This window comes from Strix uralensis, unplaced genomic scaffold, assembly GCF_047716275.1.
Source record: "Strix uralensis isolate ZFMK-TIS-50842 unplaced genomic scaffold, bStrUra1 scaffold_320, whole genome shotgun sequence".
Taxonomy (NCBI): Eukaryota; Metazoa; Chordata; class Aves; order Strigiformes; family Strigidae; genus Strix; species Strix uralensis.
This window is the reverse complement of record NW_027436913.1, coordinates 15,481-37,388: the sequence shown is the minus strand read 5'-3', so window position 1 is coordinate 37,388 and position 21,908 is coordinate 15,481. Positions and strand designations below refer to the sequence as shown.

Sequence of the window (21,908 nt, the reverse complement as noted above, 5' to 3'; positions counted from 1 at the left end):
CACCCAACCCACCAGGCTGACCACCAGGTGGACCAATCCCCCGATTCAGCCCAAAATCCACCCCCGGCCCAGCCCCTCCTCGGCCACAGGCTGAGCTCGTCCCAACCGCACCCAAAATAACCCAAAACCATTCGAAATGGCCCAAAACATCCCGATTGGGGGCAAAAGGGCCAAACTGGGCCCAGATTTAGGATGGGAAGGCCAAAAGGGCCAAACCAGGCCCAGGTTTGGCTTGAAAAAGGCCAAAAGGGCCAAATTGGGACCAGATTTGGGGCAAGAGGGGCCCAAAGGGCCAAACTGGGACCAGGTTTAGATTGAGAAGGGCCTAAAGGGGCAATTTGGGCCCAGATTTGGGTTGGGAAGTGCCAAAAGGACTAAATTGGGCCCAGATTTGGGCAAAAGGGCCAAAAGGGCAAAACTGGGCCTTGGCTTAGATTGAGAAGAGCCAAAGGGGCCAAATTGGGCCCAGGTTTGGGGCAAAAGGGCCAAATTGGGCCAATTTGGGTCCTGGTTTAGGTTGAGAAGGACCAAAAATCGAAATTGGGCCCAGGTTTGGGTTGAGAAGGGCCAAAATGGTCAATTTGGGGCCAGATTTAGGATGGGAAGGGCCAAAAGGGCAAAATTGGGCCCCGATTTGGGGCAAGAGGGGCCAAAAGGGCGTAATAGTCCAAGGTTTGGGTTGAGAAGGCCCAAAAAGTCCAAATTTGGCCCAGATTCAGGATGGGAAGGGCCAAAAGGGCCAAATTGGGCCCAGGTTTGGGTTGGGAAAGGCCAAAAATCGAAATTGGGCCCAGGTTTGGGTTGAGAAGGGCCAAAATGGTCAATTTGGGGCCAGATTTAGGATGGGAAGGGCCAAAAGGGCAAAATTGGGCCCCGATTTGGGGCAAGAGGGGCCAAAAGGGCGTAATAGTCCAAGGTTTGGGTTGAGAAGGCCCAAAAAGTCCAAATTTGGCCCAGATTCAGGATGGGAAGGGCCAAAAGGGCCAAATTGGGCCCAGGTTTGGGTTGGGAAAGGCCAAAAATCGAAATTGGGCCCAGGTTTGGGTTGAGAAGGGCCAAAATGGTCAATTTGGGGCCAGATTTAGGATGGGAAGGGCCAAAAGGGCAAAATTGGGCCCCGATTTGGGGCAAGAGGGGCCAAAAGGGCGTAATAGTCCAAGGTTTGGGTTGAGAAGGCCCAAAAAGTCCAAATTTGGCCCAGATTCAGGATGGGAAGGGCCAAAAGGGCCAAATTGGGCCCAGGTTTGGGTTGGGAAAGGCCAAAAATCGAAATTGGGCCCAGGTTTACCTTGAGAAGGACCAAAAGAGCCAAATTTGGGCCCAGATTTGGGGCAAAAGGGGCCAACAGGGCCAAACAGGCGCAGGTTTAGATTGAGAAGGGCCAAAAGGGCAAATCTGGGACCAGATTTGGGGCAAAAGGGGCAAACTGGGCCAAACTGGGCGCAGGTTTGGGTTGAGATGGGGCCCCAAGGGCCAAAGTGGGGCCAGGTTGGGTCAAGAGGGGAAAAAGGGCCAATTGGGTCCCGGTTTAGGTTGAGAAGGGCCAAAAGGGCCAAATTGGGCCCAGCTTTGGGTTGAGAAGGGCCGAAAGGCCAGTTCGGGCCCTGGTTTAGGTTGAGAAGGGGCAGATTTGGGGTGAAAATGGTCGTGAGGGGTAAAACATGCCCAGACTGGGTGCAAAAATGGTCATAAAAGTCAAAAGGATTCCTGGTGGTTTTTTGGCAAAACTGGGCCTAAAAGGCAAAGCCTGCCTGGATTTGGGTTGAAAGTGGCCAAAAGAGGCAAAGCCTGCCCAGATTTGGGGTAAAATTGACAAAAAGGGCAAAATAAGGCCGGATAGAGAAAACTAAAGGTCATACTAGAACAGCCAACGGCGGATTTGGTGCAGAAACGGCCAGAAAGGGCCAAACCAGCCCTAAATTTAGTGCGGAAGCGGCCGGGAAGGGGAAGTGGGGCCCAGCGGGGGCTGGTCCCCCGGGAAAGGCCCCCCCGGGGGTGGAGCTGAGCCCCTGGCGGTGTTTTTGTCACCTCCTGCACCACCGTGATAAACACCCCAACCACCACCAGTAGCACCCACGGTGACACAGGGTGGGACAAAATCCCCCCGATTCAGCCCAAAATCCACCCCCGGCCCAGCCCCCTCCTCGGCCACAGGCTGAGCTCGTCCAACCGCACCCAAAATAACCCAAAACCATTCGAAATGGCCCAAAACATCCCGATTTGGGGGCAAAAGGGCCAAATTGGGGCCAGGTTTGGGTTGAGAAGGGCCAAAAGGACTAAATTGGGCCCAGATTTGGCCAAAAGGGCCCAAAGGGCCAAACTGGGCCTTGGCTTAGATTGAGAAGAGCCAAAGGGGCCAAATTGGGCCCAGGTTTGGGGCAAAAGGGCCAAATTGGGCCAATTTGGGTCCTGGTTTAGGTTGAGAAGGACCAAAAATCGAAATTGGGCCCAGGTTTGGGTTGAGAAGGGCCTAAAGGACCAATTTGGGCCCAGATTTGGGGCAAAAGGGCCAAAAGGGCGAAACTGGGCCCAGGCTTAGATTGAGAAGAGCCAAAGGGCCAAATTGGGCCCAGGTTTGGGTTGGGAAAGGCCAAAAATCGAAATTGGGCCCAGGTTTACCTTGAGAAGGACCAAAAGAGCCAAATTTGGGCCTGATTTGGGGCAAGAGGGGCCAACAGGGCCAAACCAGGCGCAGGTTTAGATTGAGAAGGGCCAAAAGGGCCAAATTGGGCCCAGCTTTGGGTTGAGAAGGGCCAAAAGGCCAGTTCGGGCCCTGGTTTAGGTTGAGAAGGGGCAGGTTTGGGGTGAAAATGGTCGTGAGGGGTAAAACATGCCCAGACTGGGTGCAAAAATGGTCATAAAAGTCAAAAGGATTCCTGGTGGTTTTTTGGCAAAACTGGGCCTCAAAGGCAAAGCCTGCCTGGATTTGGGTTGAAACTGCCCAAAAGAGGCAAAGCCCGCCCAGATTTGGGGTAAAATTGACAAAAAAGGGCAAAATAAGGCCGGATAGAGAAAACTAAAGGTCATACTAGAACAGCCAACGGCGGATTTGGTGCAGAAACGGCCAGAAAGGGCCAAACCAGCCCTAAATTTAGTGCGGAAGCGGCCGGGAAGGGGAAGTGGGGCCCAGCGGGGGCTGGTCCCCCGGGAAAGGCCCCCCCGGGGGTGGAGCTGAGCCCCCGGCGGCGTTTGTGTGTCACAGATTTTCTGCAGAAATGGGCAGAAAGAGGAAAATCAGCATTTTTGTCACCTCCTGCACCACCGTGATAAGCACCACCCCAACCACCACCAGTACCAGCACCCACGGTGACACAGGGTGGGACAAAATCCCCCCGATTCAGCCCAAAATCCACCCCCGGCCCAGCCCCCTCCTCGGCCACAGGCTGAGCTCGTCCCAACCGCACCCAAAATAACCCAAAACCATTCGAAATGGCCCAAAACATCCCGATTGGGGCAAAAGGGCCAAACTGGGCCCAGATTTAGGATGGGAAAGGCCAAAAGGGCCAAACCAGGCCCAGGTTTGGCTTGAAAAAGGCCAAAAGGGCCAAACTGGGACCAGGTTTAGATTGAGAAGGGCCTAAAGGGGCAATTTGGGCCCAGATTTGGGTTGGGAAGTGCCAAAAGGACTAAATTGGGCCCAGATTTGGGCAAAAGGGCCAAAAGGGCAAAACTGGGCCCTGGCTTAGATTGAGAAGAGCCAAAGGGGCCAAATTGGGCCCAGGTTTGGGGCAAAAGGGCCAAATTGGGCCAATTTGGGTCCTGGTTTAGGTTGAGAAGGACCAAAAATCGAAATTGGGCCCAGGTTTGGGTTGAGAAGGGCCAAAATGGTCAATTTGGGGCCAGATTTAGGATGGGAAGGGCCAAAAGGGCCAAATTTGGCCCAGATTCAGGATGGGACGGGCAAAAAGGGCCAAATTGGGCCTAGATTTGGGGCAAGAGGGGCCAAAAGGGCCAAATAGTCCAAGGTTTGGGTTTGAGAAGGCCCAAAAAGTCCAAATTTGGCCCAGATTTAGGATGGGAAGGGCCAAAAGGGCCAAACTGGGCCCAGGTTTGGGTTGAGAAGGGGCAGATTTGGGGTGAAAATGGTCGTGAGGGGTAAAACATGCCCAGACTGGGTGCAAAAATGGTCATAAAAGTCAAAAGGATTCCTGGTGGTTTTTTGGCAAAACTGGGCCTAAAAGGCAAAGCCTGCCTGGATTTGGGTTGAAACTGGGCAAAAAGGGCCAAAGCCTGCCCAGAATTGGGTCAAAACTGGGCAAAAAAGGGCCAAAGCCTGCCCAGAATTGGGTCAAAACTGGGAAAAAAAGGGTCAAAGCCTGTCCAGAATTGGGTCAAAACTGGGCAAAAAAGGGCAAAGCCTGCCCAGAATTGGGTCAAAACTGGGCAAAAAAGGGCCAAAGCCTGCCCAGAATTGGGTCAAAACGGGGGAAAAAAGGGGCCAAAGCGTGTCCAGAATTGGGTCAAAACGGGGGAAAAAAGAGGCAAAGCCTGCCCAGAATTGGGTCAAAAGTGGGCAAAAAGGGGCAAAGCCTGCCCAGAATTGGGTCAAAACTGGGCAAAAAAAGGCCAGAGCCTGCCCAGAATTGGGTCAAAACTGGGCAAAAATGGTCAAAGCCTGCCCAGAATTGGGTCAAAACTGGCCAAAAAAAGGGCCAAAACATCCACCAAGTGGGGACAAAACTGGACAGAAGAGCCAGAACATGCCCAGAATGGGGTGAAAACTGGCCTAAACAGGCAAAACCTGCCCAGATTTGGGGCAAAAGTGACCAAATCGGGAGAACGTCTCTAGATTTGTTGCAAAATGGGCAATAAAGGTGAAACGTGCTCAGATTTGGGGCAAAAAACGGTCCTAAAAGGAAAGGCCCCAGCACTTTTAGCAAAAGTGATATTGAAGGGCCAAAAAAATGTCCTTTTTGAGCAAATGTGGGTGTAAAGGGTGTAAGAGGTCTGTAGCTGGGGAGGGGGGCGGGGGAACCGGTATAAAAAGGGTAAAATATCCCCAGATTTGGTGCGGAAGCGGCCGGGAAGGGGAAGTGGGGCCCAGCGGGGGCTGGTCCCCCGGGAAAGGCCCCCCCGGGGGTGGAGCTGAGCCCCCGGCGGCGTTTGTGTGTCACAGATTTTCTGCAGAAATGGGCAGAAAGAGGAAAATCAGCATTTTTGTCACCTCCTGCACCACCGTGATAAGCACCCCAACCACCACCAGTAGCACCCACGGTGACACAGGGTGGGACAAAATCCCCCCGATTCAGCCCAAAATCCACCCCCGGCCCAGCCCCCTCCTCGGCCACAGGCTGAGCTCGTCCCAACCGCACCCAAAATAACCCAAAACCATTCGAAATGGCCCAAACATCCCGATTTGGGGGCAAAAGGGACAAATTGGGGCCAGTTTTGGGTTGAGAAGGGCCAAAAGGGCCAAACTGGGACCAGATTTGGGGCCAAGAGGCACCAAAATGGTCAAAGTATCCCAATTTTTGGGTCAAAACTGTCCAAAAGTTTCCTGGGATTTTTTGGGCGCAGCGAAGGGATTTGTGGGGGGACCCATGGAAGGGCCACGTGGGCTCGTTGCCAGCGTCTGGGCGCCACGTGAAGGTGCTCGGGGGCCGTGCAAGGGGTCTGGGCACCTTGAAAGGCTCTTGGGTGCCCTACAAAGACTCTTGGGCACCCTCAAACGCTCTTGGGTGCCCTCAAACGCTCTTGGGTGCCCTCAACGCTCTTGGGTGCCCTCAAACGCTCTTGGGTGCCCTCAAAGACTCTTGGTCACCCTCAAAGACTCTTGGGCACCCTGCAACACTCTTGGGCACCCTACAAAGGTCTCATCTTCCATGAAGAGGGGTTTGGGTGCCCTACAAACACTCTTGGGCACCCTCCAACACTCTTGGGTGCCCTCAAAGACTCTTGGGTGCCCTCAACGCTCTTGGGTGCCCTCCAACGCTCTTGGGTGCCCTCAAAGACTCTTGGGCACCCTCAAAGGCTCTTGGGTGCCCTACAAAGACTCTTGGGCATCCTCCAATGCTCTTGGGCACCCTACAAAGACTCTTGGGTGCCCTCAAATTATCTTGGCCACCCTCAAAGACTCTTGGGCACCCTCAAAGGCTCTTGGGTGCCCTCAAATTATCTTGGCCACCCTCAAAGACTCTTGGGCACCCTCAAAGGCTCTTGGGTGCCCTACAAAGACTCTTGGGCACCCTCAAATGCTCTTGGGTGCCCTACAAAGACTCTTGGGTGCCCACGAATTATCTTGGCCACCCTCAAAGACTCTTGGCCACCCTCAAACACCCTTGGGCACCCTCCAACACTCTTGGGCACCCTCCAACACTCTTGGGCACCCTACAAAGGTCTCATCTTCCATGAAGGGGGGTTTGGGTGCCCTACAAACACTCTTGGGCACCCTCAAACGCTCTTGGGCACCCTCCAACGCTCTTGGGCACCCTCAAAGACTCTTGGGTACCCTCAACGCTCTTGGGCACCCTCAAAGACTCTTGGGCACCCTACAAACGCTCTTGGGTGCCCTCCAAAGACTCTTGGGCGTCCTCCAACGCTCTTGGCCACCCTCAAAGACTCTTGGGCACCCTCAAAGGCTCTTGGGTGCCCTCAAATTATCTTGGCCACCCTCAAAGACTCTTGGGCACCCTCAAATGCTCTTGGGCGTCCTCCAACGCTCTTGGGTGTCCTCCAATGCTCTTGGGCACCCTGCAGACGCTTTTGGGTGCCCTCCAAAGACTCTTGGGTGCTTTGTAAGGCCCCGGGCGCTCCTCGAAACGCTCTTCCTCACCACCCAAACCCCGTCATCCGCATCCGCCGCCGCTCGAGCGCGTCCGAGCGCGCCGAGCGAGCCGCCGCGCGCTTCTTCCTTTTCCTCCCCCGGGGGGTTGCGGTGGTTTTTTTTTTTTTTTTTGAGGGACTATTTTTAGGTGCGGACGCGGGGGTTTTTTGCCACGGGCGCCGCGGTTCGGCGTCGCCGTGAGTAGCTTTGGCGCAGTAGTAGGTGGCCGTGTCGTCGTCCCTGAGGCCGCTCATCTGCAGCGTGACCGTGCTCTGGGCGTTGTCCCTGGAGATGGTGAAGCGGCCTTGGACCGACGGCGCGTAGTCGGTGCTACCACCGGTGTTACTACTCGCGACGTACTCGAGGCCCTTCCCCGGCGCCTCTCGCGCCCATCCCATGCCGAAGCTGCTGAAGGTGAAGCCGGAGCCCTTGCAGACGAGGGTCAGGGACCCCCCGGGGGCCCGGAGGCCTCCTCTGGTCTCCACCAATTCCACGGCCGCCCGCAGCCCTGCGGAAGACAAAAAAAAAAAAAAAATAAGTCCCCCCCGAAATATTAATCCGCCTGATTTCGGCGCTTTTTTTTCGCCCCCCCGAATCGCCGCGGTCGGGTCCTACCTGGCAGGGCCGCGAGGAGGAGGAGGAGGGTGGAGGCCAAGTGGGTGCCCATGGTGGAAGGAGACGGGTGGGGATGTGCCCCCATGGCGGGAGCGGAGGGTTTTAAGGCCGTGGAGGCGCCGCTAATTTGCATACAAAGGGGACGCCCCGCCCCCTAATCGCTCGTTTCCCCAAAGCTAACTAAAAATATATATTTTTGTTTTGGCGGGGGGGGGTAAATCTCGGCGCCTCGTTAGGCGGAGGTGGTTGATTGGGCGACCCGGGGGGATTCGTGGCGGCGGCGGGTTTTTTTAATTGGGAGCTCGGTCGTTAATTAAGGGGAATTAATTAATCGCGAGGTCTGCGGGGCGCACAAATGTCTTTGTTGGTTTTTTTTTTTTTGACCAAATTATTTAATTATAAGGTCTGAGGTGGGCGCTTACGGCAGGTTTTACCCCAGATTATTTAATTTTAACCCATAATATTTAATTTTACCCCAGATTATTTAATTTTAACCCGTAATATTTAATTTTACCCCAGATTATTTAATTTTATCCCCCAATATTTAATTTTACCCCAGATTATTTAATTTTAACCCATAATATTTAATTTTACCCCAGATTATTTAATTTTAACCCGTAATATTTAATTTTACCCCAGATTATTTAATTTTAACCCATAATATTTAATTTTACCCCAGATTATTTAATTTTAACCCGTAATATTTAATTTTACCCCAGATTATTTAATTTTACTGGAAATTATTTAATTTGATCCCAAATAATTTAATTTTATCGCAAATTATTTAATTTTACTCGAAATTAATTAATCACAAGCTCTGCACTGGGCCCTTATGGCAGATTTTATCCCAAATTCTTTAATTTTATCCCAAATTATTTAATTTTATCCCAAATTATTTAGTTTTATCTCAAATTCTTTAATTTTATCCCAAATTCTTTAATTTTATCCCAAATTATTTAGTTTTATCTCAAATTCTTTAATTTTATCCCAAATTCTTTAATTTTATCCCAAATTATTTAGTTTTATCTCAAATTCTTTAATTTTATCCCAAATTATTTAATTTTATCCCAAATTATTTAGTTTTATCTCAAATTCTTTAATTTTATCCCAAATAATTTAATTTTACCCCAAATTATTTAATTTTACTCGAAATTATTTAATCACAAGCTCTGCACTGGGCCCTTATGGCAGGTTTTAACCAAAATTATTTAATTTTATCCCACAATATTTAGTTTTATCCCAAATTATTTAATTTTAGCCCAAATTATTTAATTTTATTCTAAATTATTTAATTTTACTCCGAATTATTTAATTACAAGCCCTGCAGTGCCCCCTGATGTCATTTCTTATCCCAAATTATTTGATTTTATCCCAAATTATTTGATTTTATCCCATAATATTTAATGTTACCCCAAATTATTTAATTTTACCCCAAATTATTTAGTTTTATCTCAAATTATTTAATTTTATCCCATAATATTTAATTTTACTCCAAATTATTTAATTTCAAGCTCTGCACTGGGCCCTTATGTCATGTTTTATCCCAAATTATTTAATTTTATCCCCAAATTACTTAATTTTATCCCTAATTATTTAATTTTACCCCAAATTAGTTAATTTTACTGGAAATTATTTAATTTTATTCCAAATTATTTAATTTTACTCCAAATTATTTAATTTTATTCTAAATTATTTAATTATAAGATCTTCAGTGCACCCTTATGTCATTTTTATCCCAAATTATTTTATTTTATTCCAAATTATTTAATTTTACCCCAGATCATTTAATTTTACTGGAAATTATTTAATTTGATCCCAAATTATTTAATTTTACTCCAAATTATTTAATTTTACCCCAAATTATTTAATTTCAAGCTCTGCACTGGGCCCTTATGTCATTTTTATCCCAAATTATTTAATTTTATCTCAAAATCTTTAATTTTATCCCTAATTATTTTATTTTATCCCAAATTATTTAATTTTACCCCAAATTATTTAATTTTATCCCAAATTATTTAATTTTGCTCCAAATTATTTAATTTTACTCCAAATCATTAAATTACAAGCCCTGCAGTGCCCCCTTATGTCATTTTTTATCCCAAATTATTTAATTTTATCCCCAAATTATTTCATTTTATCCCAAATTATTTAATTTTACCCAAATTATTTAATTTTACCCCAAACTATTCAAATTTACCCCAAATTATTTAATTTTATGCCAAATTATTTAACCGCAAATTCTGCAGCGCACCCTTGTGTCATGTTTTACCCCAAATTATTTAATTTTACCACAAATTATTTAATTTTACCCGAAATTATTTAATTTTACCCCAAATTATTTTTTACCCCAAATTATTTAATTTTACCCCAAATTATTTAATTTTACCCCAAATTATTTCATCCCAAACTCTCCAGCGCCCCCTCCCGGTTTATCCACGCGAATTATTTAATTAATTACAGACTCTTCCCGCCACTAATTAGTTAATTGCCCTCCCCGCGGTGCCCCATTCACTGAAGTCATCGCTGTTGTTTTGGGGTAAAAAACCCGGAAATGAGGGTTTTGGTTGTTCCTTGCTCTTTTCTGCTGTTGTAACCCTTTCCCTCCCTCAGCCTGAGGCACGGATTTGGGGGAAAATGTTGGGATTTGGGGAAAATCGTCACATTTTGGGATGCAGGGCAGGTGTGTCCGGGCTTGGAGCAAGGATTTGGGGGAAGATAATGGGATTTTGGGAAAGATAATGGGATTTGGGGAAATAACGGGATTTGGGGGAAAATAATGGGATTTTGGGGAAAACAATGGGATTTTGGGGAAGATAACGGGATTTGGGGGAAGATAATGGGATTTTGGGAAAGATAATGGGATTTTGGGGAAAATAATGGGATTTTGGGGAAGATAATGGGATTTGGGGGAAGATAATGGGATTTTGGGAAAAACAATGGGATTTTGTGGAAGATAACGGGATTTTGGGAAAGATAACGGGATTTTGGGGAAGATAACGGGATTTGGGGGAATATAATGGGATTTGGGGAAGATAACGGGATTTGGGGGAAAATAATGGGATTTTGGGAAAAACAATGGGATTTTGGGAAAGATAATGGGATTTTGGGGAAAATAATGGGATTTTGGGGAAGATAACGGGATTTTTTGGAAAATAATGGGATTTTTTGAAAGATAACGGGATTTGGGGGAAGATAATGGGATTTTTGGATTTGGAGCAGGGATGCTGACCCTCGGGGAAAGGATTTGGGGGAAAATACTGGAATTTTAGGAAACTGCTCAGATTTGAGGATTTTGGACAGGGTTGTCTGGCCTCAAAACAAGGATTTTTTGGGGAAAAATGATGGGATTTAGGGAAGATCTTGGGAATTTGGGATGCAGGGAGGGAATGCAGGTGTTTGGGGTGAGGATTTGGGGGAAAATGCTGGGATTTTGGGAAAATCGTCACATTTTGGGACACAGGGCAGTTGTGTCTGGGTTTGGCGTAAGGAATTGGGGGAAAATAATGGGATTTTGGGGAAGATGCTGGGTTTTGGGGGAAGATAATGGGTTTTTGGGAAAGATAATGGGATTTTGGGGAAGATAATGGGATTTTGGGGAAGATAATGGGATTTTGGGGGAAGATAATGGGATTTTGGGAAAGATAATGGGTTTTTGGGAAAGATAATGGGATTTTGGGGGAAGATAATGGGATTTTGGGGAAGATAATGGGTTTTTGGGAAAGATAATGGGATTTTTGGGAAGATAATGGGATTTTTGGGGAATAATGGAATTTTCTGATTTAGAGCAGGGATGCTGCCACTCAGGGAAAGGATTTGGGGGAAGATATTGAAATTTTGGGAAAATCTTCACATTTTGGGATGCAGGGCAGTTGTGTCTGGGTTTGGAGGAAGGATTTTGAGGGAAGATAATGGGATTTTGGGGAAGATAAGGGGATTTTTGGCTTTAGAGCAGGGATGCTGCCGCACAGGGAAAGGATTTGGGGGAAGATGCTGGGATTTTGGGAAAATCTTCATATTTTGGGATGCAGGGCTGTTGTATCTGTGTTGGGAATAAGGAATTGGGGGGGAAATAATGGGATTTTGGGGAATACGTTGGGATTTGGGGAAAATCTTCACATTTTGGGATGCAGGGCAGTTGTGTCTGGGTTTGGAGGAAGGATTTTGGGGGAAGATAATGAGATTTTGGGGAAGATAAGGGGATTTTTGGCTTTAGAGCAGGGATGCTGACACTCAGGGAAAGGATTTCAGGACGACGCTGGGATTTGGGGACACGGGGACGGGCCAAAATTGGGTCGCCTGATCCCAACATCACCCCCCAAATCCGTGCCCGGGGAGGGGGGTCGGCAGGGCTGGGTCACACAATCCCAGAATCATCCAGGTTGGAAAAGCCCTTGAAGATCCTCCAGTGCCACCATGAACCTCACACTGACCCTTCTCTGGGCCCAGCCGGGACCCGGCCCTGATCCTGGAGCCCTGCGTGACCCCGGCCCTGAGCCCAGACCCTGTCCCCAGCCCAGACCCACAATGGGCCCAGATTTGCTCCCCGAGGGTGGTGCCAGGGGAACCCCGGGGGGTCGATGCCAAGAACGGGCACCTCAATTCTGTCCTTTCTTCTTCCGCAGGGCTGCGGGCGGCCGTGGAATTGGTGGAGACCGGAGGAGGCCTCCGGGCCCCCGGGGGGTCCCTGACCCTCGTCTGCAAGGGCTCTGGCTTCACCTTCAGCAGCTTCACCATGCAGTGGGTGCGACAGGCGCCCGGGAAGGGGCTCGAGTACGTCGCGATTATTGGCACCAGTGGTAGCACCTCCTACGCGCCGTCGGTCAAAGGCCGCTTCACCATCTCCAGGGACAACGCCCAGAGCACGGTCACGCTGCAGATGAGCAGCCTCAGGGACGACGACACGGCCACCTACTACTGCGCCAAGGAAGATGATGATGATGGTGGTGGTGGTGGCACCGATCCCGGCCCTGAGCCCCAACATCCCTCCGCTTTCTCCCAAAAACTTCCCAAAACAGCTGAACCCATCCCAAAATCTCGCACCGAGTCTTCCCTGTTTGCCCCAACCCTTGACTTTCTGCACCGTGTGTGACCGTTTGCCCCAAACTTCCACTGTTCCACCCAAAACCTCAACCATTTGCCCCCGAGTCTCAACCATTTTTGCAGCAAATCTCAACCATTTTCCCCAAAACTCATCTATTTTCACCCCAAGTCTCAACCATTTGCCCCAAACCTCGACCATTTTTGCCCACGTCTTAACTCTTTGCACTGCGTCTTGACTGGTTTTGCCCCAAACTTTGACCGTTTGACCTAAACTTGACCAGTTTGTACCAATCTTTGACCATATACAGCAAATCTCAACCATTTTTACCTCAGACCTCGACCATTTTTGCCCCAAGTCCAACAATTTGCCTCAAATCTCGGCTGTTTCTGCCCCAAAGCTTGACTATTTTTGACCCAAACCTTGACTATTTGCACTGAGTCTCAACCATTTCCTCCAAACTTTGATTATTTGCCCCAAACTTTGACAGATTCTACCAAATATGGACCATATGCAGCAGAACTCAACTCTTTTTACCCCTCCACCTTCTCTTCCTCGTCCTCCTCGCACCCTCCCGGGTAGGACCCAGCCCCACCAACACCCTCCCGGGGAGCGGATTTGGGGGTCGATGCCGGAACCGGGCGCCTCAATTTTGGCCTTTTTTTTGTCTTCCGCAGGGCTGCGGGCGGCCGTGGAATTGGTGGGGACCGGAGGAGGCCTCCGAGCCCCCGGGGGGTCCCTGACCCTCGTCTGCAAGGGCTCCGGCTTCACCTTCAGCAGCTTCGGCATGAGTTGGGTGCGACAGGCGCCCGGGAAGGGGCTCGAGTACGTCGCGAGTATTGACGACGATAGTAGTAACACCTACTACGAGCCGTCGGTCCAAGGCCGCTCCACCATCTCCAGGGACAACGCCCAGAGCACGGTCACGCTGCAGATGAGCAGCCTCAGGGACGACGACACGGCCACCTACTACTGCGCCAGAGAAGATGGTGCTGGGAATGGCTCCCACCCCGGCCCTGAGCCCCAACGTCCCTCCAACGTGTCCCCAAACCCTCCCAAAACCGCTGAACCCATCCCAGAATCTCGCCCCGAGTCTTCACCGTTTGCCCCAACCCTTGACTTTCTGCACCGTGAGTGACCGTTTGCCCCAAACTTCAAGTGTTGGCCCAAAACTTCAACCATTTGCCAACAAGTCTCGTCAATTTTTGCAACAAATCTCAACCATTTTCCCCAAAACTCGTCTATTTTTACAGACTCACAGAATCATCTCGGTTGGAAAAGACCTTGAAGATCACCGAGTCCAACCATTCTGTAGATACTTGGGGCAAAGATTTTGGGGCAGATGTTGGGATTTTGGGGCAGATGTTGGGACTTTGGGATGCAGGGTTGGGACACTGATGCTCGGGGTGAGGATTTGGGGGGAGATGCCGGGATTTGGGGGTGCAGGGTGGGGATTTCCGGGCTCTGGGCAGGGCCCTGGGACTGGTGCAAGGGTTTGGGGAAGGGTCCAGGTGCCTGTTGGAGCCAGAACATTGCGGAGCTGCTGGGGGTGAAGTCAGAGCCCTGGCAGAGGATGAGCAGGGCAGGGATTGGGGCCAAAAGCCCAGGATTTGGGCTCGAGGAAGGGTTTTGTGCTTGGTGCAGGGGTCCAGGCTTGAGACAAGGTCTGGTCTTTGCTCAGGGATTTGGGGACAATGTTGGGATCTGGGGACACGGGGCCGGGCTCGGTGCCACCTCTACCAGTATAACCTTTGGCGCAGTAGTAGGTGGCTGTGTCGTCGTCCCTGAGGCTGCTCATCTGCAGCGTGACCGTGCTCTGGGCGTTGTCCCTGGAGATGGTGGAGCGGCCTTTGAAGGCCGGAGCATACCAGGCGCCAGCAGCATAGTTAATATACGCGATAAACTCGAGCCCCTTCCCGGGCGCCTGTCGCACCCAGTTCATGTAGGCGTTGCTGAAATCGAAGCCGGAGCCCTTGCAGACGAGGGTCAGGGACACCCCGGGGACCCGGAGGCCTCCTCCGGTCTCCACCAATTCCACGGCCGCCCGCAGCCCTGCGGAAGACAAAAAGGCCAAAATTGAGGTGCCCGGTCCCGGCATCACCCCCAAAATCTGTGCCCGGGGAGGGGTTCTTCAGGGCTGGGTCAGAGAATCCCAGACACCTCTCGATTGGAAAAGCCCTTGAAGATCCTCCAGTGCAACCATGAACCTCACACTGACCCTTCTCTGGGCCCAGCCAGGACCCGGCCCCGATCCTGGAGCCCTGCGTGACCCCGGCCCTGAGCCCAGACCCTCACCCTGAGCCCAGACCCTGTCCCCAGCCCAGACCCCCAATGGGCCCAGATTTGCTCCCCGAGGGTGGTGCCAGGGGAGACCCGGGGGGTCGATGCCAAGAACGGGCACCTCAATTCTGTCCTTTCTTCTTCCGCAGGGCTGCGGGCGGCCGTGGAATTGGTGGAGACCGGAGGAGGCCTCCGTGCCCCCGGGGGGTCCCTGACCCTCGTCTGCAAGGGCTCCGGCTTCACCTTCAGCAGCTACGACATGGGATGGGCATGACAGGCCCCTGGGAAGGGTCTCGAGTGGGTCGCAGGTATTGACAATGGTGATAGTTGGACAAACTACGCGCCGTCGGTCAAAGGCCGCTTCGCCATCTCCAGGGACAACGCCCAGAGCACGGTCACGCTGCAGATGAGCAGCCTCAGGGACGACGACACGGCCACCTACTACTGCGCCAAATACGCTGGTGCTTATGGTGGTTATGGTGGCCCCGAGCCCCAACACCCCTGTGCTGTGTCCCCAAATCCCAACATTGTCCCCAAATCCCTGCACAAAACCCAGGACTTGTCTCAAGCCTGGACCCCTGCACCAAGCACAAAACCCTTCCTCGAGCCCAAATCCTGGGCTTTTGGCCCCAATCCTGCCCTGCTCATCCTCTGCCAGGGCTCTGACTTCACCCCAGCAGCTCCGCAATGTTCTGGCTCCAACAGGCACCTGGACCCTTCCCCAAACCCTCGCACCTTCGTCTCCAGCCCCCTCAGCCCAGCCCAGACCCTCGCCCCCAGCCTCCAGCCCAACCCTGGGAAGGGGCAACACGTGGGGCCGATCCCCGCTGGGGCATCTCGGGAGGAGCTGCAGCCCCTGAGAAGGACTCGGGGCAGAGAAAGTCCATGGGGGAGGGTCAGTGGGAGAGGGAGAAAGCGGGAGCAAAACTGGGCCCCGGACAGAGGGAGGGGGAGAGGAGGGGGGTTAAGAGGGAGTTGAGCTCCTCCCTGTCTGTTGGGGGGGTCTGAACTCAAGGGAAGTTCTTTCCCTTCCCCCAACGAGTCTGTCTTTTGTCCGTGACTATAATGGGGGAGTCACCGTTCCCCATCCTGATCAGGATTGTGGAGCCTTTTGCTTCATTTTTTCTCCTTTTCAGGGTTGAGGGTTTGGGGAAGGGGGAAGCGAGGGGCTGGGCGGGGTCAGTGGATCTGGGATAAAACCACGACACGGGGGCAAACGGTGCAGGATGGGGGCGAGGGGCTGGGTGTGGGGACACGGCGGGGGGATGTTGGGGCTCAGGGCAGGACCCAGGTGAGGGGCCGGGCTGGGGCTGGGGGCGAGGGGCCGGGATGGCTGCAGGGGGCTGGGCTGGCTGCGCGGTTACGGGCAAGATTCCGGGATATTGGGAAAATTCTCAGGATTTGGGATGCCGGGAGCCGATGCTGATGCTCAAGGAAGGATTTGGGGGAAGATGCTGGGATTTTAGGAAAATGCTGAGATTTGGGGATGTAGGTCAGGGTTGTCTGGGCTCAAACAAGGATTTTGGGGAAAATGTTGGGATTTGGGGGTGTAGGGCACAGATGCAGGTGCTGGGGTGAAGATTTTGGGGCAGATCCTGAGAATTTGGGGCAGAAGTTGGGAGTTTGGGATGCAGGGTTGGGACACTGATGCCCGGGGTGAGGATTTGGGGGGAGATGCCGGGATTTGGGGGTGCAGGGTGGGGATTTCCGGGCTCTGGGCAGGGCCCTGGGACTGGTGCGAGGGTTTGGGGAAGGGTCCAGGTGCCTGTTGGAGCCAGAACATTGCGGAGCTGCTGGGGGTGAAGTCAGAGCCCTGGCAGAGGATGTGCAGGGCAGGATTGGGGCCAAAAGCCCAGGATTTGGGCTCGAGGAAGGGTTTTGTGCTTGGTGCAGGGGTGCAGGCTTGAGACAATCCTGGGTTTTGTGCAGGGATTTGGGGACAATGGTGGGATTTGGGGACACAGCACAGGGGTGTTGGGGCTCGGGGCCACTATAAGCACCATAAGCACCAGCACCAGCATCTTTGGCGCAGTAGTAGGTGGCCGTGTCGTCGTCCCTGAGGCTGCTCATCTGCAGCGTGACCGTGCTCTGGGCGTTGTCCCTGGAGATGGTGAAGCGGCCTTTGACCGACGGCGCGTAGTAGGTGCTACCACCGCTGGTAATAAGCGCGACCCACTCGAGGCCCTTCCCGGGCGCCTGTCGCACCCAGTCCATTTCGAAGCTGCTGAAGGTGAAGCCGGAGCCCTTGCAGACGAGGGTCAGGGACCCCCCGGGGGCCCGGAGGCCTCCTCCGGTCTCCACCAATTCCACGGCCGCCCGCAGCCCTGCGGAAGACAAAAAAAAGGCCAAAATTGTGTCACCCGATCCCGGCGTCAACCCCCAAATCTGCACCCGGGGAGGGGGTCGGAGGGGCTCGGACCTACCTGGGAGGGTGCGAGGAGGAGGAGAAGTTGCTGGGGAATCCCCTGGGGGTTTATGCCGGGACCGGGTGACTCAATTCTGCTCTTTCTTCTTCCCCAGGGCTGGTGGGGAGAAGAAAGGACAGAATTGAGGCGCCTGATCTCGGCATCGACCCCCGGGGTCTCCCCTGGCAACAGCCTCGGGGAGCAAATCTGGGCCCGTTGCGGGTCTGGGTTCAGGGTGAGGGTCTGGGCTCAGGGCCGGGGTCACGCAGGGCTCCAGGATCGGGGCCGGGTCCCAGCTGGGCCCAGAGAAGGGTAAGTGTGAGGTTCATGGTTGCACTGGAGGATCTTCAAGGGCTTTTCCAATCGAGAGGTGTCTGGGATTCTCTGACCCAGCCCTGAAGAACCCCTCCCCGGGCACAGATTTTGGGGGTGATGCCGGGACCGGGGGCCTCAATTTTGGCCTTTTTGTCTTCCGCAGGGCTGCGGGCGGCCGTGGAATTGGTGGAGACCGGAGGAGGCCTCCGTGCCCCCGGGGTGTCCCTGACCCTCGTCTGCAAGGGCTCCGGCTTCACCTTCAGCAGCTTCGAAATGAACTGGGTGCGACAGGCGCCCGGGAAGGGCCTCGAGTACGTCGCGAGTATTTGGAGCGATGGTAGTGGCATAGACTACGCGCCGTCGGTCAAAGGCCGCTTCACCATCTCCAGGGACAACGCCCAGAGCACGGTCACGCTGCAGATGAGCAGCCTCAGGGACGACGACACGGCCACCTACTACTGCGCCAAATGTGCTTATAGTGGTGGTGGTGTCATCGAGCCCCAACACCCCTGTGCTGTGTCCCCAAATCTCAACATTGTCCCCAAATCCCTGCACTAAAACCAGGCCTTGTCTCAAGCCTGGACCCCTGCACCAAGCACAAAACCCTTCCTCAACCCCAAATCCTGGGCTTTTGGCCCCAATCCTGCCCTGCACATCCTCTGCCAGGGCTCTGACTTCACCCCCAGCAGCTCCGCAATGTTCTGGCTCCAACAGGCGCCTGGACCCTTCCCCAAACCCTCGCACCAGTCCCAGGGCCCTGCCCAGAGCCCGGAAATCCCCACCCTGCACCCCAAATCCCGGCATCTCCCCCGAAATCGTTAACACTCATTAATACAGCAGCGCTAATTCCCAGAACATACTCGAGCCCCTTCCCCAGCTCCTCTCACACCCAGCTCATGCTGGTGCCGCTGAAATCGAAGCCGGAGCCCTCCCAGGACACGGCCTGGGACAGGGACTGGGGCTCAGGTCAGGGTTTGGGCTGGGTGCAGGTTTTGGGGTGAGGACGGGGGGGTTTAGGCTCCAGGCAGGGCTTAGGGATCCCCAGGCTGGACTGGCAGGTGCGGGCTGGGGTCTGGGTGCCCAGAGCGGGGTCGGGGCGGGGCTCTGGTCTGGGGGAAAATGGTCGTGGTTTGGGCCAGGTCTGTGGGCTGGGGGCAGGGGACCAGGCTGGGGGCGATGGTGGGGGCTGAGGGCAGGGTCCAGGGAGGGGCTGGGATGTGGGGACACAGCACAGGGATGTTGGGACTTGGGGACGGGGTCAGGGCCAGTATCAGCACTTTTGGCGCAGTAGTAGGTGGCCGTGTCGTCGTCCCTGAGGCTGCTCATCTGCAGCGTGACCGTGCTCTGGGCGTTGTCCCTGGAGATGGTGGAGCGGCCTTTGAAGGCCGGAGCGTACCAGGCGCCAGCAGCGTAGTTAATATACGCGATAAACTCGAGCCCCTTCCCGGGCGCCTGTCGCACCCAGTTCATGTAGGCGTTGCTGAAATCGAAGCCGGAGCCCTTGCAGACGAGGGTCAGGGACACCCCGGGGACCCGGAGGCCTCCTCCGGTCTCCACCAATTCCACGGCCGCACGCAGCCCTGCGGAAGACTAAGAGGGCAAAATTTAGGTGCCTGGTCCCAGCATCGACCCCTAAATCCACGCCCAGGGAGGGGGTTGGTGGGGCTGGGTCCTACCTGGGAGGGTGCGAGGAGGAGGAGGAGAAGAAGGTGCTGGGGGATCCCCTGGGAGTGATGGAATTGGTTCCGTGGAATTCCAGAGCCGCCCGCAGCCCTGGGGTGGGGGCACAAGGGAGACCCCCAGGTCCCCCCGGTCCCTGCTCCAGGCTGGCACCAGCCTTGGGGGAGCAAATCTGGGACCCTGGGGGGGTCTGGGCACAGGGAGGGGTCTGGGCTCATTGTGAGGGACTAATCCTGGACCAAATGTCACGCAGGGCTCCAGGATTGGGACAGGGTCCTGGTTGTGTCCAGACCCCCGGGGGGTCCCTGACCCTGATCTGCAGGGGCTCCGGCTTCGATCTCAGCAGTTTCGCCCTGGACTGGGTGCGACAGGTGCCCGGGAAGGGGCTCGATTACGTCGCAAGAATTAACAGCGATGGTAGTAGCACAGAGTACGCGCCGTCGGTCCAAGGCCGCTTCACCATCTCCAGGGACAACGCCCAGAGCACGGTCACGCTGCAGATGAGCAGCCTCAGGGACGACGACACGGCCACCTACTACTGCGCCAAAAGTGCTGATGGTTATGGTGGCACCGAGCCCCAACACCCCTGTGCTGTGTCCCCAAATCCCACCATTGTCCCCAAATCCCTGCACAAAACCCAGGATTGTCTCAAGCCTGGACCCCTGCACCAAGCACAAAACCCTTCCTTGAGCCCAAATCCTGGGCTTTTGGCCCCAATCCCTGCCCTCTGTCTAATCTGTCAGGGCACCAGTGACACCCCCAACAGCTCCAGCACGTCCTGGGGGCTCCCGGGAAGGGGCTGGAGTGGGGGCAGAACTCCCCGGGGGTGGGGGGGGACAGAGGAAGGGGCTGTGGGGGCGCATCCAGCCGGGTCTAGAGCCGAGGATTTGGGCTCCAGGCAGGGGTTGGGTGGCTGCCAAGGGTCCGGCTTTGGGGCAATTAGTCTGGGCTGGGGGCAAGCAGGGGAGGCTGAGGGCAATGGCTGGGGGTGGGATCAGGGTCAAGGCTGGGGGCAACGGCCCAGGGTGGGTGCAGGGGTCCAGGAACAGGGAGGGAGACTCATGAAGGGGCTGGGACGTGGGGACACGGCGCAGGGGTGTTGGGGCTCGGTGCCACCACCATCACTATAAGCACTTTTGGCGCAGTAGTAGGTGGCCGTGTCGTCGTCCCTGAGGCTGCTCATCTGCAGCGTGACCGTGCTCTGGGCGTTGTCCCTGGAGATGGTGAAGCGGCCTTGGACCGACGGCGCGTAGTAGGTGCTACCACCGCTGGTAATACCCGCGACCCACTCGAGCCCCTTCCCAGGCGCCTGTCGCACCCACTGCATGTAGGTGCTGCTGAAGGTGAAGCCGGAGGCCTTGCCGACGAGGGTCAGGGACCCCCCGGGGGCCCGGAGGCCTCCTCCGGTCTCCACCAATTCCACGGCCGCCCGCAGCCCTGCGGAAGAAGAAAAGACAGAATTGAGGCACCTGGTCCCAGCATCAACCCTGAACTCCGCTCCCCGGGAGGGTGTTGGCAGGGCTGGGTCCTACCATGGAGGTTGTGAGGAGGAGGAGGAGAAGAAGGTGCTGGGGGATCCCCTGGGGGTCGATGCCAGGACCAGGTGACTCAATTCTGCCCTTTCTTCCTCCGCAGGGCTGCTGGTGGCCATGGAATTGGTTCCGTGGAATTCCACAGCCGCCCGCAGCCCTGGGATGGGGGCACAAGGGGAGACCCCCAGGTCCCCCCAGTCCCTGCTCCAGGCTGTCACCACACTCGGGGGAGCAAATCTGGGACCCTGGGGGGGGTCTGGGCACAGGGAGGGGTCTGGGCTCAGTGTGAGGGACTAATCCTGGACCAAATGTTGGGCTGGGCTCCAGAATCAGGGCAGGGTCCTGCTGGATCCAAACCCCCGGGGGGTCCCTGACCCTCGTCTGCAAGGCCTCCGGCTTCACCTTCAGCAGCTTCGGCATGGGATGGATGCGACAGGCGCCCGGGAAGGGGCTCGAGTACGTCGCAGATATTAGCAGCAGTGGTAGTACCACAAGATACGCGCCGTCGGTCCAAGGCCGCTTCACCATCTCCAGGGACAACGCCCAGAGCACGGTCACGCTGCAGATGAGCAGCCTCAGGGACGACGACACGGCCACCTACTACTGCGCCAAGGAAGATGATGATGATGGTGGGTGGTGGTGGCACCAATCCCGTTCCTGAGCCCCAACATCCCTCCGCTTTGTCCCAAAAACTTCCCAAAACGGCTGAACCCATCCCAAAATCTCGCACCGAGTCTTCCCTGTTTGCACCAATCCTTGACTTTCTGCACCGTGAGTGACCGTTTGCCCCAAACTTCCACTGTTCCACCCAAAACCTCATCCATTTGCCCCCGAGTCTCAACCATTTTTGCAGCAAATCTCAACCATTTACCCCAAAACTCGTCTATTTTCACAGACTCACAGAATCATCTCGGTTGGAAAAGACCTTGAAGATCACCGAGTCCAACCATTCTGTAGATTCTTGGGGCAAAGATTTTGGGGCAGAAGTTGGGAATTTGGGATGCAGGGTTGGGACACTGATGCTCGGGGTGAGGATTTGGGGAAAGATGCCGGGATGTGGGGGTGCAGGGTGGGGATTTCCGGGCTCTGGGCAGGGCCCTGGGACTGGTGCGAGGGTTTGGGGAAGGGTCCAGGTGCCTGTTGGAGCCAGAACATTGCGGAGCTGCTGGGGGTGAAGTCAGAGCCCTGGCAGAGGATGTGCAGGGCAGGGATTGGGGCCAAAAGCCCAGGATTTGGGCTCGAGGAAGGGTTTTGTGCTTGGTGCAGGGGTGCAGGCTTGA

The 21,908-nt window shown here is 54.0% G+C and overlaps 3 gene segments (V, D, J or C); 2 read left to right on the top strand and 1 right to left on the bottom strand.

Annotated features, from left to right (window-relative positions):
* Positions 1-6,768: 6,768 nt before the first annotated feature.
* Positions 6,769-7,450, bottom strand: LOC141938804 (Ig heavy chain V region 914-like). The segment is given in 2 exon segments: positions 6,769-7,271; positions 7,379-7,450. Coding segments are annotated over 2 exon segments (555 nt in total).
* A 4,341-nt stretch (positions 7,451-11,791) lies between these two features.
* On the top strand, positions 11,792-12,467 carry LOC141938802 (immunoglobulin heavy variable 3-64D-like). The segment is given in 2 exon segments: positions 11,792-11,855; positions 12,001-12,467. Coding segments are annotated over 2 exon segments (531 nt in total).
* A 5,066-nt stretch (positions 12,468-17,533) lies between these two features.
* LOC141938801 (Ig heavy chain V region 3-like) lies at positions 17,534-18,238 on the top strand. The segment is given in 2 exon segments: positions 17,534-17,927; positions 17,994-18,238. Coding segments are annotated over 2 exon segments (639 nt in total).
* The last annotated feature ends 3,670 nt before the right edge of the window (positions 18,239-21,908 follow it).